Source organism: Sturnira hondurensis, unplaced genomic scaffold (genome assembly GCF_014824575.4).
Source record: "Sturnira hondurensis isolate 20B ecotype Veracruz unplaced genomic scaffold, ASM1482457v3 Scaffold0016135, whole genome shotgun sequence".
NCBI lineage: Eukaryota > Metazoa > Chordata > Mammalia > Chiroptera > Phyllostomidae > Sturnira > Sturnira hondurensis.
In genome coordinates, this window is record NW_028088766.1 from 44,983 (window position 1) to 70,173 (window position 25,191).

The following is a 25,191-nucleotide window of genomic DNA, read 5'->3' on the forward strand; positions in this document are numbered from 1 at the left end:
TCTTTTTCCAGAGACTGGATCCCCAATCACAGCATCGTGTATTGGATTAGGTAATTCTAAAACACCCCCTCCGGGACAAGCAGGAAAATGTGTTCCAGGATACAATGGTGAGAAATGACCCTGAATTTTTAAAATATCTGAGACTGATAAATTTGGTATTTTAGTGTATGAGTATAGTGCAAATCCCATCACATGAAACATGCTAGGGGCTTAATAAGTATTTGATCAAATAAACACCTGTATTAATAAGAAGTGCCTTAGCCAGTTTGATCAAAGTAAGATTGTAGACTTCTAAAGATATGTTCTTGGTTATGACATCATAACCAAGATGGTTATGATGGTTGCCATACTTAAGGTTCCCAAGCGGGGGAGGGCGGGGGAACTGGATGAAAAAGGTGAAAGGATTGAGAGGTACAAACTGGCCATTACAGAATAGTCACAGGATGTAAAGTACAGCTTAGGGAATGTAGTCAATAGTGTTGTAGTGACTATGTGTGGTGCCAGAAATATCAGGGGAACAACTTGTAAAGTAAATGATTGTCTAACCACTGTGCTGTACACCTGAAACCAATAAAAATAATGTAAACAGTAATTGAAAAAATAAAAGTTAAATAAAAATATGGATGTGAAATTAGTGTGTAAAAAACCTGCTAGGTACTGAGTAATTTGGGTAAATTATTTCACTTCATGCTGAATTACTGGTATTTTTAATTCAGAGATATTATTATCATTTTAGAGATAAACTAACTGGTGCTCAGATAGACGAAATAACTTCCCAAAGGTAACTCAGTCCTGAAGATAATACAAATCATGTGTTTCACTTGTTTTGTTTGCTTGTTTTTGTTACAAAAGCTGCAGTTTTGTTTTTTTTTTGTTATACTGCCTTTTAATTTAAGAATGATGATAAGGCTTTTGAAGCTTTTGGGTAAAGATAAACATAAAGAGTGAGGGTTCTAAAAACAAAAATTATTTCATCCATGTTGGCAACATATGATAATGATATAAAATACCCTTCAGTATTTGTTGTTAAATTGTTGATAGTGCCCTGGCTGGTGTAGCTCAATGGATTGAGCGCAGGTCTGCGAACCACACAATCACGGTTCGATTCCCAGTCAGGGCACATGGCTGGGTTGCAGGCCAGTTCCCAGCAGGGGACGCATGAGAGGCAACTGTACATTAACATTTCCCTCCCTCTCTCCTTCCCTTTTCCTCTGAAGATAAATAAATAAAATCTTAAAAAAAATAAACTAGAAAAAAATTGTTGATAGTGATTATAGAAGTCCAGTACTTACCCTTGGACTGCATGCATTTCCTATTTGCATTTAATTATGGAAGTCATCTACCTTTTCAAGCCTTCAAATTCCTTATGCCACATGCTTCCTAGGGCTGCTGTGTCATGACGTGGCACAATGAAGCAGTAACACAAGTGACAACCAGTAGGACACCTGAACTAAGTCTAAGCTAGCAGTGTGACTGATGCTCCAGAGATGCCAGACGGACTGACTTGATTTAGGCTCATACTTTAATTTTATGGACAAGGAAAGTGAGACACAGAAGTTATATTATTTCTATAAGGTCACATGATTTAACAATAGATTTATGAGGAAAACCCAGCTTTGTGAGACAGAAAGGTACTTCTACATATAGTTCCTATTTGCATGTGAATTACAAAATTTAGAGCTTTTGTCTTTTGCTTCTCTAACATAGGAACATTGTATTTTTCTCTTAGCACAATGACTAGTTAAGAAAATGTGGTTCATTTGGTTTAACCCAGCAGATATATTTATAAAGACACTCAAGTGTTTTTTTTTTAAGGCAGAAATAGATATTCTGTGAAGTCGGTGACATCTCCGAGCCTGGAAAGGTGAATCCAGTTTTAGTAATATCCTCCCTTTGAACAGTTCCGCCGTCCCTACTACTCCTTTACCAGAAAAATTGCCTTTGTGTTTCCCCTAAAAACTGCCGCTTTTACGGGCTGACGGTTGTGGGAGATGTTGACCACGTCCTCCTTTCGGTGGCTCAGTAACATTTTTGTGTCCGGTGGGCAGAAAGCATTAAGCTTTGATGTCTTCTGGAATTTCAATACAGAAGTATCTCATTGTCTGAAAGCCATTGGCTTACAGACAGCGCAGGTTAAACATTAGAACTAAAGGATTTATAGCCAAGGAAATAGTGACTTCACGACTCATGATCTTTATGTGTCCTGTGGCTTTTCAGAGATTCAACACATAATGTAACATTCAATACTAGAATATAAAAAGCAGTAGTGTTCTTTTGAGGAAGGAAAGAAAACCATTTTTTGTGTTTGAAAAACATTCAATACGATGTAACACAGCTTCACGTTTATGGGATACTTTACACAGGTGTGTCACTTTATTTTTTTTTTCAGGTAATTCTTATACGAACACTATGAGAAAGGAATTGCACTCACTTTTAGATAGAGAATTGGAGGGGTAATAGAATGTGCTCAGAGGCACATAATAAATCGGCCCCGCTACTGAGATTTGGGGAAACAAAGATGAATGAGGCATGGCCTCCACCCCTAATGAACTCACAATCTAGTGAGAGACAGATAGTTACTCTGCTAATAATCTTCAGAATAGAATTTTAAACAAAATGCTCTAGGCACACAAAGAAGGAAGTGATTCATTTTTTTTTTCTGGGGATAATGTCTTTCTTTTCTCATAGCTTCTTTCAGCAGAATAAACTGGATGGATGAGCCACACAAAGAATCTATTAAAGCTTAAAACATGATGATATATCCTCATTTCCAGTTTCCAGTAAGGGTTACTGAATATGGATGTAAGGCTTTGATCTCATGATATCTTTCAGGAAGTGAACAGTGTAACACAGAAAGCATTGGGGTAATGTTTGGGAAGGTTAAATTGACCTGTGAGGCTTGTAAGTGCAAATGAAACCTTAAATCAGAAAACAAAAAGGTGTTTCCAGGCTTTTTAATACTTTATTTTTATTGATTAAAATACTTTTAGTGTATTTTAAAACCCGACTCGTTTCCTTTAATTTTTGAAAAGCAACATTTTTAATGTTTTGATGAAATGGAAGGATACCTTTAAATGGGTAGGAATATAGACTATGAAATTACCAGCATGTTCAAAATACAGTATCTTTATTTAAGGGAGAGTCCAAGGAAAATTTATGTTCTTGTTAGAAATCAAAAGTATGTACTCTTTAAATTTTTTGTGAGACATTTTAGTTTACTTATATATGTTTAAGTCTCACAGAACTTGAAAGATGCCCCTTTCAGGCTAGAGTGGAAATATTTATGCTTTAAGTTTGTGTATTTTTATTAAAAGTATTTATTTATTTATTTCTATTTTTATTTCAAAGTCATGATTTTGGATGACAACATGCAAAAACTGAAGGCTCGGCGTTTAGGAAATATTGTGGTAAAGTAAGTAAAATTTGCAATACAACTATTTAAAAGAGTAGGCATTAATATCTAGTTTAAAGAAAAGGAAATGATTTCAACAAATGACATTGCTCATGAGGAGGTTTCAGAATGAGCTTGTATACAGTTTGAGAACATAGAGTGCCAACTCCTGTGATCTATATGTGTAGGTGTCATACAGTGGAATACATTTAGGTACAATTTTAAAAAGATAAATGTTGCATCTTTTAACGTTTCTGATTATACAAGTAATGCATGGATGATAAAAGTAACTTAAATACCAAAAACACAAAGAAGTAAATAGAGTTGTGTCCTCATATGCTTCAACAATACATCATTAAGTTTGTGATATATGTGATTGTTCTCTTTTTCACAAGCATTTTAGGTTGTTGAAACAATTTGGCTTATTCTTATGTATTATTGTTTTCCTTTACCCTATTTCATAACCAGTTCAAACTTTTACTCTGCTTTTTAAAATGCTTATCCCCATTATAGGCCTCTTAGTCTTTTTTTAATATTTATGATTATCAATAATTCTGTATTTAACTTTGTGTTGTATTCTCCACTTTTCTGATAATTATTATAGTATTGAATAAATTTCTAAAAGTGTAACTACTGAGCCAAATAGTAGCATAATATAAAAATCCCTAACTCATCAAGTGTAATTCATTGCTAACATTTTTGTTAACATTCATTGGATAGGCAAAGTGGTAAAATTCTGAAAAAATGTAAGTATACTTTGATTAAACCAATACTTTGCCATTGTTATGCTGACGGAAGCTGACTAAGTTGGGAGACACACGGAATTGGTGAAGGTTGCTTTCGTGCATCTGGTCTTGGAATTTTCACTGAATGGTTGAAATAGTAGAATTTACTGATAGGATTTAAGTAGAATGAGCTGCTATAAATACAGGACATTGCATGTCAAGTCTTATAAGTTTGTTTTCCTATTTATCTTAAGTGGTTTTTATTACCTGGCATACTGACACTGATAGAAGATTATCTCAGATTAATAAAACACTAAATTCTGTGAAAATTAAGTGAAAAATAGTAATTTTTTAAAAAACATGTTCTTCAGGTAGAGATACTTCACCTGAACAAAAAGCTGATAGAGGAGATACACTTTCTGATGCGGTTTTTTTCAAATTCTGATATTATCAGTACATATGTAACCATGATATCACTTTTCAAAAGGTTAAATTTTAAGACATCTTTTGAGAAAACGGAAAAGTTTAATATTAAATATACCACTTGTTGTCATATTTTTCTGAATCCAAATCCATATTAACATAGAGCTCATCGAAATTTGACCTATAAGGGGAAACATGTTGGGACTGGATGGAAGGTTTCCTGAACAATTAATCTGAACGAGATCGTGAGTACATGTGCAGCCCGCTGAGGGAAGCACATGGCTGTAACGGAACCTAACTCTCAGTGAGCCTCGATTTCCTACAGCGGCGGGGGCAGGATCTCAGTGGCGGCAGTTGATACCAGCACAGTTTTAAACCCCTCACATGCTCTGCCCCCTAATTATTGGTGGCTTTGCCTCCCATCTGTTTAAAAATGATAAAACATGATAGTAGCCCACATAAACTATGATTTTTCTTGCAGCCATTAATGTTACTACAACTAATTGAAGGCAGCGTTACTATTGCCAAAAACATTCTATGGTTCGGATTGTCACCAGTTCAGAATGATTTTCCTCCCTCTCTATTCCTAGTGGGGAATTTCATTGTTCAGCTCTGGGATTTTGAGATTTCATTATAAATTGTTTGGGCATTCAATATATTGTGACATGCAGTGGGCTTTGATTCCCCCTTATGTCAACAGTGAAATAAGATATTTGAACATTTCATTCATTGTATATACATGCAGTTTATATAATATATAATTATATTTAAGAGGTAAGGTATAAATATCAAGGAAAAAGCTATTACTAAGATGTCTCGTATTTTAGTGGAGCAGTACGTGAAATCTTATTTCAGGAACTCATTTTCATCAGTGGAAGCAAGGATTTCCTTCTGGAACCCACACATCCAGTATTCATTTCACTCTAACTCATTGGCCTGACAATTATTTCTGTATCCCAAAGACTGCTTGCAATATTCATAAGATGTTTTCATATTTAATATCTATCAAGAAGACTTGTTTGTGTCAGTTTATTAGCTGTTTGCTGTGCCTTGAGGGGATGTTTCATTCATCCAGAATGGAAAATGATCAATGAATTTTTTTAAAAGCACATAATAAATAAATGCTTCATTGAAGTTAAGTGAAAGGAAAAGCATACCTTCTTGATTTGATAAAATGACTGTGATGTAAAAAAAACAGTCTGTAATTTGAGAGATAATCATTGTTTCTCTGTGGGCCACATTTTAAAGGAAATTTATGATCTGGAAGCCGTGTCCTTTCCGGAGACCAGCTGCATGGCCCCAGGACACTTGGTGGCCTGTAAATGATGTTTGATTAGGGACTATGTACAGTGCCTGAGGCTCACAAAGTATTTGAGACCCTGTACTTTAAGAAATGTATTGATTCCCAAATTTGAGAAATGTATAATCAAAATGAATATATGTTCCATTAAATATGTATAAAATTGTACGTTATATCAACTTCACGGTCAATTTAACATTCATGATTTTTTCATTTTATTTGTGAAAAATTTTTAGGTCATACTTTCTCACTTCCAATGATTCCTGTATATATACAATGACTGCTGGGAAATAACCAATGGGTAAACTATATGTGTGGCTTCTTGTCAAACAATTTCAAAACCAAAATGGAACCTTTCACTTTTTCAGAAAATGTTCTAGCTTATATGATATACTGCTATGTTTACTTTTCATGTCATGGATAAGGGGTGCGGCCACTAGTAATCAGAGGGACTTGGTGCACAAGGGGTTTAATGCTGAGCTGCCATTAGAGTTACCATTCGGCGGGCTCTGTGTAATAGTTAAGTGGAGTAGTCTTTGAAAGAACAATATTCCCTAACACCATTTATGTTCACTTTATGATTATTATAAAGAACAGAGGGAAGAGTCTGCATAGAATATTTGAAAAATAAGGAGTTCAAAGTATGTTAAAATAAGTCAGTAAAAAATCATAACTCATTGTCTTAATCTCAAATTTGTCTGACTTTTGTAAGTACAGCTATAGCTTCTTGTCTTATTGTAAAATCTGTTGTAAATATTATAAATAACAGTGGAAACTCTCTCTGGCAGTTTCCTTAAAATCTGAAGTTATAGTCATATTTCCATGCTTTATAAGCTGCTAAATGAAATAATTTGTTTTATTATATTAAGATGACTCACTCCAAGTTAGAAAAATGATATGTACTAATTTTTAATAAAAAAACTCTTAATCCACTTTGGTTTTTCAAACTCCTTCGTTAGGGCCTTCTAGAAACCTGGCTTTGCTCTCCTGGGAATTCCTTCCCTGGAAGGCGGGGCGTTTTAGTGACTCCGAAACCACCGCAGACATCGGAGTGCAATAAACATGAACCCTGCAGTTTTCAGAGAGCACTTTCATTCGTAAGATTGACCTTTCTAGTAGAAAACTACTCATCTGCATGGATGTTAGAAAACGCTTTGATTTTGAAACTTACTCCAGGCAGTTAGTTTAGTGGGGAAGTTTGATAGCTGAGCTATGAATACAAAATGTTCATGAATTTTAAAAGGTGCTCTTGCAGTTTCATCCGGGACTCTAAATTTCAAAACTAAAACCAGGAGTCAGTCAACACAGAGTGGGGCATGAGGGGAGATTCCAACTGCAGTTGCTACAGTGCTCACTGCTATTAAAGCCACAGGTCTCCCTCCAGTCGTTGCTACTGGAAGTGTGGCTTGTCTGTTTCATGTAGTTTCAGGGACCTGTGTTCTGCAGGCAGTGATGGGGTGCCAGGGGGCCATCTTGCATTGCCCGAGAGCACTTCACTCTGGTGTCTGCCAATTTCTCAGCCTCCAGGTACTGAGCTCTTGGCTTGTGATGGTGTTTATTTACATCTTTACAGCTTGGGAGGGTGATTCAGTCACTGTGCTGCTGTCTCGGGAGAGGGTTGTGACAGCTTTCTTTTCTTCAGTGTGTCCTTTGAGTGAAACAAGAATGTCGTATAATTGTAATGCCATTCTTTTCTAAATCACATGTACAGATTTTAGTGTGATCTTTTAAAACCTTATAACACTGAGGTGGGCAGTGGGACAGATATTATCCTCCTGTTAGACATGGGAATCAAAGCATCATTAGTAGTTATACAGCTAAAACCCACATTTATTACCTTCTTGTTTGTCTGCTCAGAGAGAAAGAAATTATGGCCTAGTTAGCTTCTGCCAGGGAGATAGTAGCTTCATATGAAAACCTCAAGTGAAGCCTGAAGACACCGTGGGAAACACTGAGAATGCAAAGTTGGGATCTAACTGTGATTCCCCAGGGAACGGGAGTTAAGTCTTCAATTTATTTCTGTTACCGTGGGGGTTCCCGATGGAGCCCTGAGTGTGTAGATATCATCTTTTATCTGGCATCGCCAGCATCTGGGGCTCATATTTAAAATTGGTCAGGGACGTGTTATCCTTTACAGTGATGAACATTTTCCTTCCTTAGTTATTTAAGGGTTTCTCTGCATTCTGACGCCTCCCCCTTCCTTGTCTCCCACACATGCACACACACATCACTGCTGCCTCAGTTCTTCCTCTTTTCCCCTTCTGAGTGGTCTCTTTGGAAGGAACATAGTCTGAGAGGACCTCCCAATTCACTACTGGACGGGTTGTAACAAAACTCCCCTTTCACTCTACTTGGAAGGTGGAAAGAGTTGAGCTGGTAACATTTGATCTTAGATTTGAAGGATGAGTATAGACATTAAGCAGCATATTTCTCAGCACTTTCATAACTTTCCCTTCCTTCTGCCAGTCCAATGTATTTTTTGTTATTGTAACTACAGGAAAAAAAGTTCTTTTTCTATCACTTCCGAAAGAGTCCCACCACACCCACTCTCTGAGAGAGAAGACCTGCATATAATATAAAATCAGGATTAGGATGGCAATAAGGAAAGCATTGCTTTGGAATACTCCCAGAAAAGTTCTGCTCTCTGCTCTATAGCTCATACACACCTGACTTCTATCTGGAGGTTATTGCTTTTCTCCTCACATTTTTTCTTTATTTCATTTATATATATTCACAAATACTTTCTATTCTGGAAATCTTTCTTTTATGCCTTACAATTTAAGGGCTACTCTATGGCATCTTTCAAAATTCTTTCTTTAGAGTCCCTTTTCAATACTAAAATAACAACATCTTGATTTTTTAAAATACCAAAATTTTTAGTAAAGGACATGCAGTATTCCTTTATTTTATCCTACTAATTATCAAATGCAGTTTCACATCTTGCTTTCCAGCCTGTTTCTCAATTATACTTGGGGATCATGAAATAGTTTTCTAGGGGCATCTTAAAAATGACTTGGGACCCACAGTTAGAGGCGTTTCCAGCAGGTAACGTCCATTACCTTGGACAGTGATAAAAATATTTTCTTCCAAGAGGTCCTGGCAGTACAGGGTTTAACCCCCTGCTGTGAAACTTGTCCAGGCAGATTTTAAATTTTACATTTTTGTCATTATTTCACTAACTTGATGAATAGAGACAATTCATGACAGTTGTTCTTCCTATCTATACTCAAAAGAATGTGTATTTCTTTGTAGTGCACAGTATGCCGGGATCTTCTTGGGTCTGAAGCCAGAGATTTTTGTCTTTGTATCATCAATGTCAACAGAGTGACTAAGGAATATCAAACACCTGACATTATTGAGGGATTGAAGAAAATAAATGTATGGGTTAATGCATGCATGTATACATGCATGTATGCATGCATGCATGAATAAATGAAACAGCTGTTTTCATTCATTCCTTTGCTGCTTTCTTCCCTAACTTTAATATTTTTATTCTCTGTCCACTGGTTTCTTCTACTCAAATCTTTGTTGTTCTAAACCAGCCTACCTGTCTCCATTAAACCACTGATTTTCTAAAAAAGGCCTTTTTCTTGTTCCCTCCTTTCCCCTCTCTCTAAAAATAAATGAATGAATAAATTTCTTATAAAAAAAGAACCAATCAATTTTCCAAACTTTTGTGGGCTTTAGGTGGGTCCACAACCCCTGGTTAGACTGACAGGCCTATATGTGTGAAGCTGTGGCTTTCGGGTGAAGCAAACAGGCTTAATCTTTCCCACTTCATTAAACTCAAAGTCTCAGTCCCTTTGCCATTCTTTTCTAGCTAAATACTGATGTGACACTTCTTTAACACTAATATTTGACCTTTGATTTCTTCTTCTTTTTAAAAAGATTTTATTTATTTATTTTTAGAGGGGAAGGAAGGGAAAAGGAGAGGGAGAGAAACATCAATGTGCAAGAGAAACATTGATGGGTTGCCCCTTTCATGCCCCCTGCTGGGGACCTGGCCTGCAATCCAGGCATGTGCCCTGATGGGGAATTGAACTGGCGACCCTTTGTTTCATAGGCCAGCGTTCAATCCACTGAGCCAAACCAGCCAGGGCAGATTTCTCCTTGTTCTGCACCCTTTTCCTGGATCATACCCTGGGTGCATTATTCTTAATATTCAGGGTCTATAGGTATGCGTAACCTTATCAGACCTTTCTCACCAGACTGAGGGATGGCATAAAAATCTTTACTCTTCCCCTTCTTCAGAAAACTTATGCAGATGTTTAAAGTTTTATGCAATAGCTGAGAAAGCCTGTGTCCTGAAAGCTTGTATTTTTTGAGGATGAATACCTATACTTTTAATTCTCACACTTTTGTTAATTATAGGAATATAATTAACAATTATATCTGTTACCAGTTTTTAATACTGTAGCACAGGAGCTCCAAACTCAAATTGAGAACTGCTTAGGTATTCATGATATTCCAGGAAAACCACTCAGAGAGCCAGCAGATGGGGACATGCCACTTACTATTCACATGACAGGGGAGGGCACTGACAGCAGTGGGTGGGTGTGAGAGAGACCACGCCTCCCTAGTCAGACTTGTTACCAGGGGCCCAACACAAAGGAGGTCTCGTGTGTGACTTTAAACTACAATACCTCAGTGTGTAAAAGGTCAGGAAGTAGTTACAGGACAAGAAGCTGCTCCCAAAAAGAGATAAGGAGGGAGTTACAATCCATTCCCAAAACAATACACATTCCTTATGGCCAGTGAACCTGTGACTGGCTCCCTGTCATGGGAGGAGGAAGGACCATGTCCATCGAACCCCTCAAGTACCATATTTTTCCTAGATTATCAGGCATCTTATTTGAAAAATAGAAACTGCAGGTATTTCCAACTTCTGGGAAGTATGAGATATCCTCTTTCTTGCCAATAACATTTGTACTGGAAAATGTTAAACTCTTGGTCCCATGTATACTCCCTGAATTAGGTACAGACTGAACCACCAGGAAACCCCGATGATATTCAGTACACTAAGTACTAACTCATTTGTATAATTATTGCAAGTTCTTAAGTATTTCCATGTACTGTGAGGTGGCAGTGTGTGGATGCTGGTGGATTACAATCTTGAAGTTGTGGTAGATAAGATGAAAGAAATGCTTGTTTAACCACGAGTCCGTCTATATGCGTAGTTCTTAATATGGGCAATGTTACGTGTTTAAGAATTTGGATCAGAATTTCTGTGTATCAGCGATCAAGTGGAACTACAGATTAAACCTGACATGCATTTCGATTTGCCCCCAGTACTCTCTGTTGTCCCCAGTCCAGTCTGAATGTCAGTTCCCATTCATTATTGCTGTTACTTTTAATTGTTCTTATTATAGGGAGATGCTTTCTTACACCCATGTGTCTGTTAAAAAAAATCTTACCAAGAAAGACAGAAAGGGCTATATTATCATGATGTATTTCTTGGGAACAGCCAAAAAATATTTATCATTTAATGTGCAAGCAGAATACATCTCCATCAGGTTTATTATTGCTTATGTACAATTGGCCTTGCTTGTTAAGGATGTTTCTCTTGGTCCATATTGGATTTTGATTGGTCACCTTGTAACTGAGGAAACTAGGGCTTGGCCATGTGGTGCCTTGACATATGACCCAACAATTAGTGTTGAATTAGGCAGGTTTTTATTGACAGGATTCCAACCCAGGGGGTGCTGAGAGCATTCCTGTTCAGAGCCCTGTTCTCCTGGGAAACCCAGTATTTCCCTTGCCCCCTAAAAGGCCATAAGCCAAAACCATGCCCAGAAGCTCCTCATGTCCTCATCTGCCCATCAGCCAGTCATGAAAACAGAGGTCTGTCCTCCCTGCAAGGTGCACTGTGCATTTCAGAGTCTCCGTCCTCTGACAGCAGCTCTCTCCCTGAGGGTCTGGGGTATGTTGTTCTCAGCCTCCATGCAGTGGTTCAGGAAAACACGTGCCGTGTTATACTGGGTCATGGTGGAGTTGAGGGAGGCACAGTCCCAAAAGAGTGACTTCTCCATATGTCCTTCAGAGAAGCAGAAGCCGACAGCTCAGTGCTCCCAGTCACAGTTCAGCTCCAAGTATCTCTCACAAATCTGTGCTTGGTTAGGCAGGTCCCCTCAGAGCTCCATCAGCTCTGCCATAGTTTGCTCCTTCTTACTACAGACCTCGTGGCTTCTCCCTATACACCGGACCTCATAGCTGACTCCCATCTACACCCTTTCAGCCTGCATGACTTCTTTCTCCTTCTGTTTCAGCCCACCCTTATTTTAAACAACTGGCCCAGAACTTACTATGTGACCGCATATCCAGCCCCTCCTATGATGTGTCAATTTTGCCAGTTCCCTGGTATCTTTTACCATCTTTCAGCTGTCATCTTCTAGTCAGGGCAAGAGTTCCCCACAACACAGGGGTATCTGCCTCCTCCGGCTGTGTCCCAAGTCATTATAGGCTCTCAAAGTTACACACACTTTTGGTCCCTGGGAGCAGCTTTCTTCATTCAAGAAAGGCACAGCTCTTAACTTGCCATTGTTATGCCAAGTGTCTTGTATCATTCACTTTCCCCTTCTCCCAGCCAACGTTTATGTGGGTTTTCTCCTATTTTCTGGGGACCCTCACTCTACACCCCATTACAACCTCTTCTTAGTGTCCTCTTCACTTCTTTAACCTCAGCACCCTAAACAGGTTGCTAATAAATTTAAAATGATTTGTAGTGGTTGCCATATTCCTATTTTAGTTTCATGTTTAATAATCAACGATCTTACACTGGTTTATAAAATATTAACAAACTCACAAAGTGAAATTATTTGCATGGGGAGTTGGAAGGATGAAGACAACAAAGTTAAAAGGACCTGAGGGATTCCTCGCTTCCTCCTGCTGCCTTCCTGCAGATTTCCCGTGAGCAGTAGCAGTAACAACTGCAGGAGCAGCAACATGGCAGCCTCCCTGTAGGGGTTTTTTTTAAGGTATCAAGATGCTTTCTCATATGTTTTCTGTAACTATACAAGGGTCAGAAATGCAAATGTATCCTTTTTTCTTTCATCTTAAAATATTAAACAAGGAGATCTAACAGGGGAGGCCGTGTAGGGAGGCTGGCCGTGGTGGAAATCGGCAAGTGCAGCTGGGCCGCGGACCCCACTTGCTAACCTTCTCTGCCTGAAAATGGGATAAGGTTAAAGTGGAAATAGATAAGGAAAGTGAAAATCGAGTTCAATGCCTCCCAGGTCTAACGCTGGCCTGCCAGGGCTGTGAAGCTGCCTCATGCAAGCAACAGCCATGTCTGCTCTGTTTTCAATTTTCTCAGCATCAGCACTGTGAATGAAGTAACCCCTTTACTTGGTGGTTTTGTTGTGTGAGTACAGGAGGTTCGGTTTTTGAAAATCCTTAAGTTTTATAGTACCTAAACTTCCAAACTATAGAGCATCTAAAAGGTTTCTTTATCCAGAAAACACATTGGATTGTTTGTTATGTGGCACTTCCTACAAGGAATCAATGTAAGAATTTATTCATTTATTTGTAGATAGTGTAATGCAGGAGCCCCAAACTGGAGAGCTACTTAAGTGTTTGTGGTATTGTGAAAAGAAACCCCACCTGGTAGATTAGCAGAGGTGCATGAGCCATTTATTACTCACGTTACAGGGGAGTACAGCAGGTGGGTGCGAGAGAGACCACAGCTCCTTCAGTCTGAGGCTCATTTTAAGGGGTCTCAGACAGGCAGCATGGGTCCTGGTTGCACAAACCTACGTGTGGTCTGGAGCTACATCATCTCAGTGTGTACAGGCAGCAAGAAGCAGTCACAGGACAAGAATCCACTCCCAAAAGGATATAAGGAGGGAATTACAAACCAATCTCAAAACAATACACATTTCCTCTGGCCAGGGGCCCCCCAACCAGCCCTCATTATGGTAGTGGAAGAGGCCGTGTCTTGAGCTACCTCACAGATGGAACTGTACAGGAAACGGGTAAAAAAGAAGAGACGTATACTGCCTTCTATTTTATTCATAGGAGTGAGAAATAACATAGAGGTCTGCGTGGTCATGAAAAGAAAAGCTTGAAGAGGTAGCAGTGGGAGGAAATTCTCAGAGTGTATGGGGGGGCATTGATTGTGAAGATAAGATGGTTCATGGGATGTTTAATTGGAGCATTTAATTACACAGAGACAGGAAGTTGGTACCTTGATACTTACAAAAACAGAATTGATTTGCCTATGGTAGAAGGATATTTCTCTTAAAAATTAATTCAGGGATGCGTTTTGGATTCTTTTTGCAGATGTTACGTTTCTTTTTGAAACCAGGATTACTGCTAATGACTATTCGAACACTGATGTGTGTGCTTCGTATGCCCTCCCCAGAAACTGCAGTTTCCCTCAGTGACTCTGCTGTGTGGAGGTCAATGACTTCCACCTCAGTGAGACGGGATCTATCCAGCAGATTTAGCAGTTACGTTTTTGTTATGGGGATTGAGTTGTAATTATACAGGAAAATTATTAGTTCTCATCATTCTGTCTTTGTTACCACATCCGTCATGATTCTAACTCTTCTGTTTTTATATAAGGTTGCCATTGCCACCTGGGGCTTTTTCAGGACTCTGGAAGAATCAGGAAGCCTTCAAGCATTTATACTTCGAAAAATTTCCTGTAAGAATTTTATTATGCTTTTGTTTTTAAACCTTCTTATCTACTTCTCTATAGTTCTTGGCTATTCCATGGAGCAACTTGGTCACAAAGCAACTTTTAAAGGTTATCTGGACCAGTTCCCAGATTTCAATAATAATAATGTCCAAACCACTCAAACAACTGAGTTTTATAATTATTTTTATTATCCTCAGGATGAAAAATTTCTCAGTTTGTTTAGGTAGCTCTTTCTGGAATTTCACAGCCTTTATTAGAAACATTATTATGAAGATAAACTTTTCGGGACTTCCTACATTATTTCCTCCACTGGACTCCTTCACAGACTGAGGCCCTGGCCAGAGCCCCACTGCCGTGAAGACCCCTTCCCCTCCTGGGCTCCTGGTTACCTGAGCAAACTCACTGGGCTCATCAGAAGTTGTAGTTTTCTATACCTGTAGCCATTTTTGACATCTTCCCTGAGTGTTCTCTGAGCTCTTTATTTCAAAATCACATTTTAAAGTACAAATACAGGATAGAGACAGTATTCTCAACACACAATATCCAGTCACCTGGGTAACAGAAAGTGCCTTTCTATAATAGTCTGTTTTATCCTCTGCCTGTTCACTCATGGCGTGGTTGTGTGCTTTGTGTTTACAGCAGAACTTCATGGATAACACACAGCAGGGCCCCGCCATCATCTTCTTGCTGTCTTTTCCTTGTATCTCCTTGAGAGACACCTGGTCCCCATTATTCCCTAGGGAAAACGAATAATCAGAATTTCTTTAAAAATAAAAAAGTGCATTTGAGTATTTGGCATTCTATCTTTTTCATTTGTGAGTGAAGAACAGCTAACCTAATCGACTGGACAAATGACAAGAATTAAAATAGCTTCCATTAGAAAGAGATCTCATAGTTAAATAATCTCAGTAGCCAAGGTGGAACAAGCCCCTGGGGGACAGTGGCAGGGAAGATTTGTCAGTGGAGTTGTCTTCAGTCAGCTCAGTCTGTCTGCTTGGTGGGCCACTGTTAAATCATCAGAATATTGGTATGGTTAATTACAACCTGACAATGGCAAATAATATATGCACATGGTTTTAACATGGTCTCCTTTAACACTGAAAGTTTCTTCCACGTCCCAGTATATGTTTAAGCTATCTGTAGTGAATCTGTACTCTGCCCTGTTGCCCTTACCTCAAAGCTTTCATTTAGGGGTTAATAAGAGCACAGAAAAATTGAGTTACCTGACCATAGCCTAGAAGTAACAAAGTTAACATTTGAACCCATAGAGTCTGGCTCCAGAGTCCATGCTCTTGAACTAATACTCCAGATTGTCCCTCTAATAGTAATTGCAAGAAGAATTGCAATGAATGTTAATTATTGAGGGCTCATAATGTGCTGGTGTCTGATCTCTTTATACACACCATTTAATTTATGCATCACAAAAGCCTTATAAGGCATAGTTTGTTACCTCATTTAATTGGTGTGCACACTGAGTGTTGAACACAAATAGTTACTCATCAGGATTTGCCCCAAAGCCCATGCTCACAAGCATAGGTATCAAGATAACTCAGAGGTCTTAGGGAAGTAATATTTCTTTCTTTTTACTTCTTCTTCTTGATTCTTCATTCTGTTGTGACTTGTGGACCAATGAAGATGTGCTAGTCCTTTGAGTTGATTAAAATTTTAATTTCATGCTTAGTACCTAACTATATTTCACTGAAGCTTGAGTTTAATCCAAATCCATGTTAATAAACTGTGCTCTATTTTGCAATTATTTATAGAGAGCTTTAAAGCTTTTAAATATTAACACAATTAAAGAATAAATCTACCAAAAAATTACTTTGAAATACCAAATTATATTGAAAATATTGGAGCTATTACTTTTCAATTAAAAAAAGAAATTGGGTTCATAAAATTTACAACTCCAAGTTTAAAAGCTTTACTCATATATATATATATATACACATATGTGTATATATATACAAGTATATACATACATATAAATATATGTATAAATTTATTCCTGGTTATTAGAGGAGTCAATAGTTTCTAGTAAGCTTTCAAAATCAAAAGTAACAATTCTATAGGCTAGCTATAAAAAAGTCAAATGCATACAGTACATTTATTCCTGTGACATTTTATATTTTACCAAGCTCAAAAATGACTATATTACCTAATAGTACATGCTGATTAGACATTACAATTTCTTACTTACAGGGATATTATGACACCATGGATGCCGGTTACATGGATGAAGAAGGCTACTTGTATGTTATGTCTCGAGTTGATGACGTGATAAATGTTGCAGGTCACAGGATCTCTGCAGGTGCCATTGAAGAGGTATTGATGAATATTGGCCTTCTGTTCTTGAGGATGTTTAGGAACAGAGCCGAGCTGATATCAATATTGAGCTGAAGTCATTCAACCTGGAAAATCACTCCACTCTTCATTTATAGCAGAGGCTAGGTTACTCAAGTACCTCACCTCACTTCCTCTCCTGTCTGCTCTCCGCACACTCCCCCATTCCCATCTGGGTGATAGTACAGAATTTTAAGCACTTACATATATTTTTTTTTTATAGGACAGTCTATGTATGTTTGCTTCTGGGTACTTGCTACTTGATTGCTTCTAGCTTCTTGATTTGTTCCTACTTGATAACCAGATTTGCATACAGTCTTATTTTTAAGATTTTATTTATTCATTTTTAGACAGAGGGGAAGAGGAGGAGAAAGAGAGGGAGAGAAACATCAATGTATGGTTGCCTCTCATGCGCCCCCTACTGGGGACCTGGCCTGCAACCCACGTATGTGCCCTGATTGGGAATCACACTGGCGACCCTTTGGTTCACAGCCCGCATCATATCCACTGAGCTACACCAGTCAGTGCTACATATAGTCTTTAAGTGGTGTAAACTTAAATATTTTATTGTACTCTCAAATCCTGAGGATTTTCTGCCATCATATGTTAGTCCCCAGAAGAGTTTTTTCAATTATTTTATATTTCTCACTTTTACATAGAGTAAAATCTACTTTTTTCACTGTTTGGTACTATGAGTTTTTTACTTGTAAAAAAAAATCTTACAAAAATCTATACTAAACTCATAGTATAGATTCTTGTAACCATCACCGCATACAGGATACAAAAAAATTTCAGCACTGTCAAAGAATTTCTGCGCTGGCTGGTGTAGCTCGGTGGTTGAGTGCCAGTCTGCGAACCAGAGTGTCGCTAGTTCAATTCCCAGTCTAAGGCACATGCCTGGAGTGCAGGCCAGGCCTCCAGTAGGGGGTGCACAACAGGCAACAATACAGTGATGTTTCTCTCCCTGTCTTCTTCCTCCCTTCCCCTCTCTCAAAATAAATAAGTAAATAAAATCTTTTAAAAAAAGAGTTTTTTCATAATGTCATCTTTGTATCTGACTCTCTATATCTCTAACCCTTGGTAACCACTGAATTTTCTCTGTTCCTTTCCCATGCTTTCNCAGAGTGTCGCTAGTTCAATTCCCAGTCTAAGGCACATGCCTGGAGTGCAGGCCAGGCCTCCAGTAGGGGGTGCACAACAGGCAACAATACATTGATGTTTCTCTCCCTGTCTTCTTCCTCCCTTCCCCTCTCTCAAAATAAATAAATAAATAAAATCTTGTAAAAAAAGAGTTTTTTCATAATGTCATCTTTGTATCTGACTTTCTATATCTCTAACCCTTGGTAACCACTGAATTTTCTCTGTTCCTTTCCCATGCTTTCTCTAGAGTGTCATATAAAGAAATAATATAGCACATAACTTTGAAAGAATGGCTTGTTTCATTTGATAAAATGTATTTGAGGTCCCTCCGAGCAGCTATGCATATCAATAATTTGTTGTTTCATACTGCTGTGCAGTAATCCATTGTGTGGATGTGCTAACTGGTTTATGTAACTTTTCAGCCATGAATGGATACTTGGACTGCTTCTAGTATGAGGCATTTATAAATAATGCTGGAATATATGTTCAAGTACAGTTTTTAATGCAAAAAATTACTTTTTATTTCTCTACAACAAGTACATACAAGTTTACTGGGTTGTATGGTAAACATATGTTTAAGTTTATAAGAAACTGCCAAATTCTTTTCCAGAGTGGCTGTGCCATTTTACATTTTATTGCTATGGTTCCTATTTCTTTCCATGCTTATAAGCACTTAGAATTGTCATTATTTTTTATTTTCACTATTTTAATAGATATATAATGGTATCTCATTGTGCTTTTATTTTCCTTGACTGTAATGACTAATACATTGGACATCTTTTTATACACTTATTTGCCATGCATGTATCTTTTTGATGAAATATTTGTCAAATTTTTCTGCCCATTTTAAAAAATTGGGTTGTTTTCTTATTATTTGATTTTGAGGGTTCTTTAGATATTCTGGATACAAGTCCTTTATCTGATATGAGATGTACAAATATTTTCTTCCAGTCTGTGATTGGTCTTTTTATTCTTTTAAAAGTGTTCTTAACAGAGAAAAAATGTTTTTCATATTGATATGGTCTAATTTATCATTTTTTTCTTTTATAAGTTATGATTTTGGTATTGTATGTAAGCATTATTTCCAAACCCAATGTCATAAATATTTTCTTCTTTGTTGTCATCTGAGTTGTATAGTTTTCCTTTTTACACTTAGTTTTATTGATTTACATTTATGTTAGTTTACATTTACATTTTTGGATCTTTTTTTGTATATGATGCCAGATGTAAATGGAATTTTTTAAAAATAAGGATGCCAGTGGTTCCAAGCATCATTTGTTGCAAACACTGCCCTTTCTCCATTGAATTACCTTTGCACCTTTGTTAAAACAGCTGACAATATTTAAGTGGGTCTCTATTTAGAATACCTCTTCTGCTTCATTAATCTAGGTGCTCATCTTAATGGTCAATACTGTTCTTTCTTTTTTAAATTTAATCCTTTTTGTATTTTTCCCATTTCTATTTAGTCTCCTTATACCCTCTCCCCCCCAGCAATCACCCCACTGTTGTCCATGTCTATCAGTCCTTTCCCTGTAGAGGTCAATTCCTCCACCCCCTCAACTACCCGCTACTAGCTGTCATCTGTTCTCCGTCTATGAGTCTATCCCCATTTTCCTTGTTAGTTCAGTTTGTTCATTAGATTTCACATCTGAGTTAAATCATATGGTGTTTGGCTTTCTCTGACTGCTGACCGGACTATTTCACTTAACATAATATTCTCCAGGTCCATCTATACTGTTGCTAAGGATAAAATTTTCTTTTTCTTTTTCTGTTTTTTTTTTTTTTTTACTGCCAAGTAGTATCCCATTGTGTAAAGGTTCCATACTTGTTTTATCCATTCATCTACTAGTGGGCAGTTGGGCTACTCCCACATGTTGGCGATTGTAAATAATGCTGCAATGAACATAGGGGTCCTTATGTTTTTGGAATTAGTGTTTTGGGTTCCTTCAGATATATTCACAGAAGTGGGATTTCTGGGTCAAAAGGCAGATCCACTTTTAATCTTTTGAGGTATCTCCATACTGCTTTCCACAGTGGCTGCACCAGTTTGCATTCCCATCAACAGTACAAAGCGTTCCCCTTTCTCCACATCCTCATCGGCACTTGTTTGTTGGTTTATTCACGTTAGCCATTCTGACAGGTGTGAGATGATATCTCATTATAGTTTTAATTTGCATGTCTCTGATGATTAGTGACTTAGTGACAAACATCTTTTTGTATATATACTAGCCATCTGTCTGTCCTCTTTGGAGAGGTATTTATTCAGGTCCTTTGCACATGTGCTAATTGGGTAGTTTTTTTTTAACATTGAGTTTTGTAAGTTCTTTATAAATTTTGGACATTAACCCCTTATGACATATATTGGCAAACATATTCTCCTATTCGATGGGTTGTCTTTTTATTTTGCTGTGACTTCTTTTGCTGTGCAAAAATATTTAGTTTGATGCAGTTCCATTTGTTTATTTCTTCTTTTGTTCTCCTTGCCTGGGGAGTTATATTAAATGAAATATTTCTATGAGCAATGTCCAAGATTTTGCTACCTATGTTTTCTTCTAGTATTTTTATGGTTTTGGGTCTAACATTTAAGTCTTTGATTTATTTTGAATTTATTCTTGCATGTGGTATAAGAAGGTGTTCTAGTTTGATTTTTCAGTATGTATCTGTCCAATTTTCCCAACTCCATTTATTGGATAAACTATTTTGAGCCCATTGTATGTGCTTGCTTCTTCTGTAAAATATTCATTGACTATATGGTGTGGGTTTATTTCTTGGCTCTCTATTCTGTCTGTTTCCTTGATCTATGTGTCTATTTTTATGCCAGTATCATGCTGTTTTGATTACTGTGGTCTTATAGTATTGTTTCAGATCAGACATTGTGATTCCTCCAAATTTGTTCCTTTTTCTCAGGATCACTGTTGCCATGTGGGGTCTTTCGAGGTTCCATATAGATTTTTGAAATATTGTTCCAGTTCTATGAAACACATTTCATTAATCTATATATTTCTTTGGTAGTATGGACATTTTAATTCTTCCTATCCATGAACATGGCATGTGCTTCCAATTATTTGTTTCTGATTCTGTTTCTTTCTTCAATGTTTTATAACCTTCTGACTACAGGTATTTTACCTCCTTGGTTATGTTTATTCCTAGGTATTTTATTCCCTTTGAAGCAATTGTGAGTGAGATTCATTATTGGTGTATAAAAATGCAACTAATTTCTGCATATTAATTTTGTATCTTGTGCTTTGATGAATACATTTATCAGTGCTAGTTCTTTCTTGGTGGAATCTTTGGAGTGTTCTATGTACAGTATCATGTCACCTTTGAATAATGACAATTTTACATCTTCCTGTCCAGTTTGGATGCCTTTTATTTCTTCTTCTTGTCTGATTGCTGTGGCTAGGTCTTCCAATAGCACATTGAATAAGAGAGCTGGAAATGGACATTCCTGATCTTAAGGGGAATGCTTGTAGTTTTTGCCCATTGAGTGTATCAGGTTGGCAGTAGGTTTGTCATGTATGGCCTTTATTATGTTTAAGCATGTTCCTTCTAATTCTACTTTGCTCAGTTTATAAATTCATGCTGGATTTTATGAAATGCTTGTTCTGCATCTATTGATATGATTATGTGGTTTCTATTCTTCATTTTGTTTATGTGGTGAATCATATTGCAACCGTTGTACCAACCTTGCACTTCCAGACTAATCCCACCTGATCACAGTATATGGTCTTTTTGATGTGTTACCATATTCAGTTTGTTAATATTTTGTTGAGGATGTTAGCATCTATGTTCATCACAGATATTGGCCTATAATTTTCTTGCTTTGTAGTATCTTTATCTGGTTTTGAAATTAGACTAATGCTAGCTTGGTAAAATGAGTTTGGGAGACTTCCCTTCTCTTGAATTTTATGAAACAGTTTGAGGAGCAGAGGTGTTATTTCTTTCCAGAATGTTTTATAAAATTCACCTGTGAAGCGACCTGGTCCAGGACTTTTGTTTGCCAGGAGTTTTTTCATTGTTGCTTCAGTTTCACTGGTGGAAATATGTCTATCCAAATTTTCTAATTCTTCCCAATTTAGTTTTGGAAGATTATACATTTCAAGGAATTTATTCATTTTTCCATGTTGTTTAGTTCATTGGCATACAGTTGTTCATAATATTTTCTCACAATCCTTTGCATTTCTTTGGTGTCAGTTGTTATTTCTCCTCTTTCATCTCTGATTTTATTTATTTGGATCTTTCCTTTCTTGATGAGTCTGGTTAGAGAGTTGAAGGTTTGTCAATCTTGTTTATCTTTTCAAAGAGCCAGCTCTTGAACTCATTGATCATTTGCATCCTTTTGGAAGGGTATTTTGTTTATTTATGCTCTGATCTTTATTATTTCCTTCATTCTGCTCACTGTGGGCTTTGTTGTTCTTTTTCAAGTTCCTTTAAGTGTAAAGTTAGATGGTTTATTTAAGGTTTTCTTGTTTTTTAAAAAAAATTTTTTGAGATAGGCCTGCAATGCTATGAATTTCCCTCTCAGGATCGCTTTCCCAGTGTCCCACAGATTTGGGATTGTTGTGTCCTCACTTTTATTTGTTTCAAGGTACCTCTTGATTTTTCCCTTGGTCTCATTGTTGATCCATTCATTGTTTAAAAGCATGTTATTTAGCTTTCATGCCTTTGCATGTTTTTCAGTGTTCTTCTTATGATTGATTTCTAGTTTCATAGCATTGTGGTCAGAGAAGATGCTTGATATGATTTCAATCTTAAATTTATTGAGATTTGTTTTGTATCTAAAATGTGGTCTCTCCTAGAAAACATTTCATATGCATTTGAAAAATGTGCATATTCTGCTGCTTTGGGGTAAAATACTCTGAAAATATCAATTAAATCCATTTGATCTAGTGTTGTTTAAATCTACTGTCTCCTTGTTGATTTTCCACCTGGAAGATCTATCCATTGAAGTCAATGGGGTGTTAAAATACCTGACTAAGATTGTATTTCTGTCTGTCTCCCCTTTTATATCCATCAAGATTTGCTTTACATATTTAGGTGCTCCTATAGGTACTCCTATTTTCACTAGGGTTATATCCTCTTGTTGGATTGTTCCATTTATCATTATGTAGTGCCCTTCTTTGCCTCTTACTACAGCTTTGGTTTTAAAGTCCATTTTTTCAGATACAAGTACTGCTACTCCAGCTTTTTATTCCTTCCATTTGCATGAAATATCTTTTTATATCCCTTTTAGTTTGTGTGTATCTTTCAATCTTAGGTGGGTCTCTGGGAGGCAGCATGTATATGGATCTTGTTTTCTTGCCCATTCAGCTACCCTGTGTCTTTTGCTTGTCTTTCACTTACACTATTTACATTTAAGATAAATTATTAATAGATACATAGTTAGTACCATTTTATTGTTGGAGTATTTTCCTCTGCTTTTTTCTTTTTCTCTTTATTCTTTTCCCAAGCTTAAGTCCTTTAACAGTTGTTGCAGTATTGGGTTTTGTGTCAACAAACTGCTTTAGCTTTTTCTTATCAGGAAGCTCCTTATTTCTCATTCAATTTTACAGGATAACCTTGCTGGGTAAAGTAGCCTGGGTTGTAGGTCCTTGCTTTTCATCACCTTGAATATTTCATGCCACTCCCTTCTAGCCTAAAATGTTTCTGTTGAGTAATCAGATACCAGTATAATTGGTGTTTCTTTACAGGTAACCTGCTTTTCTCTTGCAGCATTTAGGATTCTCTTCTTATATTTAAGCTTTGCCATTTTAAGTATTTTGTGTCTTGGTGTAGGCCTCTTTGAGTCCAATGTTTTTAGTGTTTTCTGGACTTTGTGGACTTGTGTGACTTTCTCATTCACCAGATTAGGGAAGTTTTCAGTCATTATTTTTTCAAGTAGGTTCTCTATCCCTTGCTCTCTCCTCCTTCTGGTATTCTCTTGAATTGGATGTTGGTATGCTTCATGTTGTCTAATTTTTTTTAAGCTCTCTTCATTTTTTAAAATTCTTATTCTTCTTACTGCTCTGTCTTGGTGGTTTTTTTCTACCTTGTCTTCTGAATCACTGATATGATCCTGTGCTTCATCTAACCTACTGTTTATCCCTTCCAGTGTATTATTTATTTCAGATGATGCATTGTTTATTTCTGACTGGTCCTTTTTAATGCTTTCTATGTCTTTTTTCATATTGTTAGTATCTTTATAATCATTATTATGAACTCTGTGTGATAAATTGCTTGCCTCCATTTTATCTGGTTTTTCTTCTGGAGAATTCTTTCATTCTTTCATTTTAGGATTGTTCATTTGTCTTCCCATTTTGGCCGTTTCTTTGTATTTTCTGCCTTAGTTGTTTGTGGGGGCAACTTTCCTCAAAAGTCCCCCCGTGAGCCACAGATGAGAGTAAACATGACAAAGACATGATGTGATCTGCTTGGGGAAGAGAGGTGGCCAGTTTCCCAGAGGAAAAAGGCCTTGAGCAGTGGCCAGTTTCTCAGGGGAAAAAGGCATCGAGCCCACTCCCCTAGGGGCTTTTATTGGGTTGTAATATACAGGAATACGGGTGGCAAGGATCAAACAGTAGATAATATTTCAAAGAAATCTGAGGACTTAATCTGAGTCAGAGTCTGTCAGGAACAGAGTTTGAGGGTTTCCTGCTCGAACTCTTAACATATGAATGAAAGCACTTTTTAGCAGAGCAGATTTTGCAGGTTTATCAGGAAGTCTTTGTGATGCCATATTTTTCTCCAGACACACTCTAGCAAGGCAAGGAGCTGCACCCCTCCCCATCAGGTATTCAGGCTTAAGGGGATTAGAGCCAGGAAGTGTTTCTTCCAGAAGACACGGGGACTCTGGCTATCCCAAAGCCCGGGGGTGAGAGTCCATTGCTCTTTGTTGCAGCCCCCCGAGTCCTTCCATGATGGCCTCCCAAGTGATCATGTCTGGCCTAGGTTGCCCCTCCTCTGAGGGGTCTTAACCATCAAGGACTTCCGACCATGCTTTGGGGGAAGGGAGGAAACTGAGGCAGCATTTGCTACCAGAGACGAGCTTTTTCTCCTGTGGCTCACATTCCAGAGGTCTCTGACTCATCCTCAGTGACAGGGGGTAGAGTTACTACAATTCCTAGAACCAGGCAGAGTGATCCACAACAGTTGTTAAAATAATCAATGATATAACCTTAAGTTGCAGTCCACAGTGGAGTGTCAGCACCACAAGGTGGAACAGGGTAATTCCTGTGGGTGGGGCTATTGCTTCTCA

The 25,191-nt window shown here is 37.5% G+C and overlaps 1 protein-coding gene across 3 annotated transcripts in view; it reads left to right on the forward strand.

The window, feature by feature from the left end:
• The window catches only part of LOC119000665 (acyl-CoA synthetase short-chain family member 3, mitochondrial), an 89,755-nt gene that overhangs the window by 35,300 nt on the left and 29,264 nt on the right, over positions 1-25,191 (forward strand). For all 3 annotated transcript variants that reach the window (XR_005069370.1, XM_037065756.1, XM_037065755.1), the window contains exons 4-7: positions 12-107; positions 3,349-3,412; positions 14,402-14,483; positions 16,677-16,799. Coding sequence is in view for 2 of the 3 variants with exons in the window: in XM_037065756.1 (XP_036921651.1) it covers positions 12-107; positions 3,349-3,412; positions 14,402-14,483; positions 16,677-16,799 (365 nt within the window). In the remaining variant the exon portion in view is untranslated. The remainder of the gene's footprint in view (positions 1-11; positions 108-3,348; positions 3,413-14,401; positions 14,484-16,676; positions 16,800-25,191) is intronic.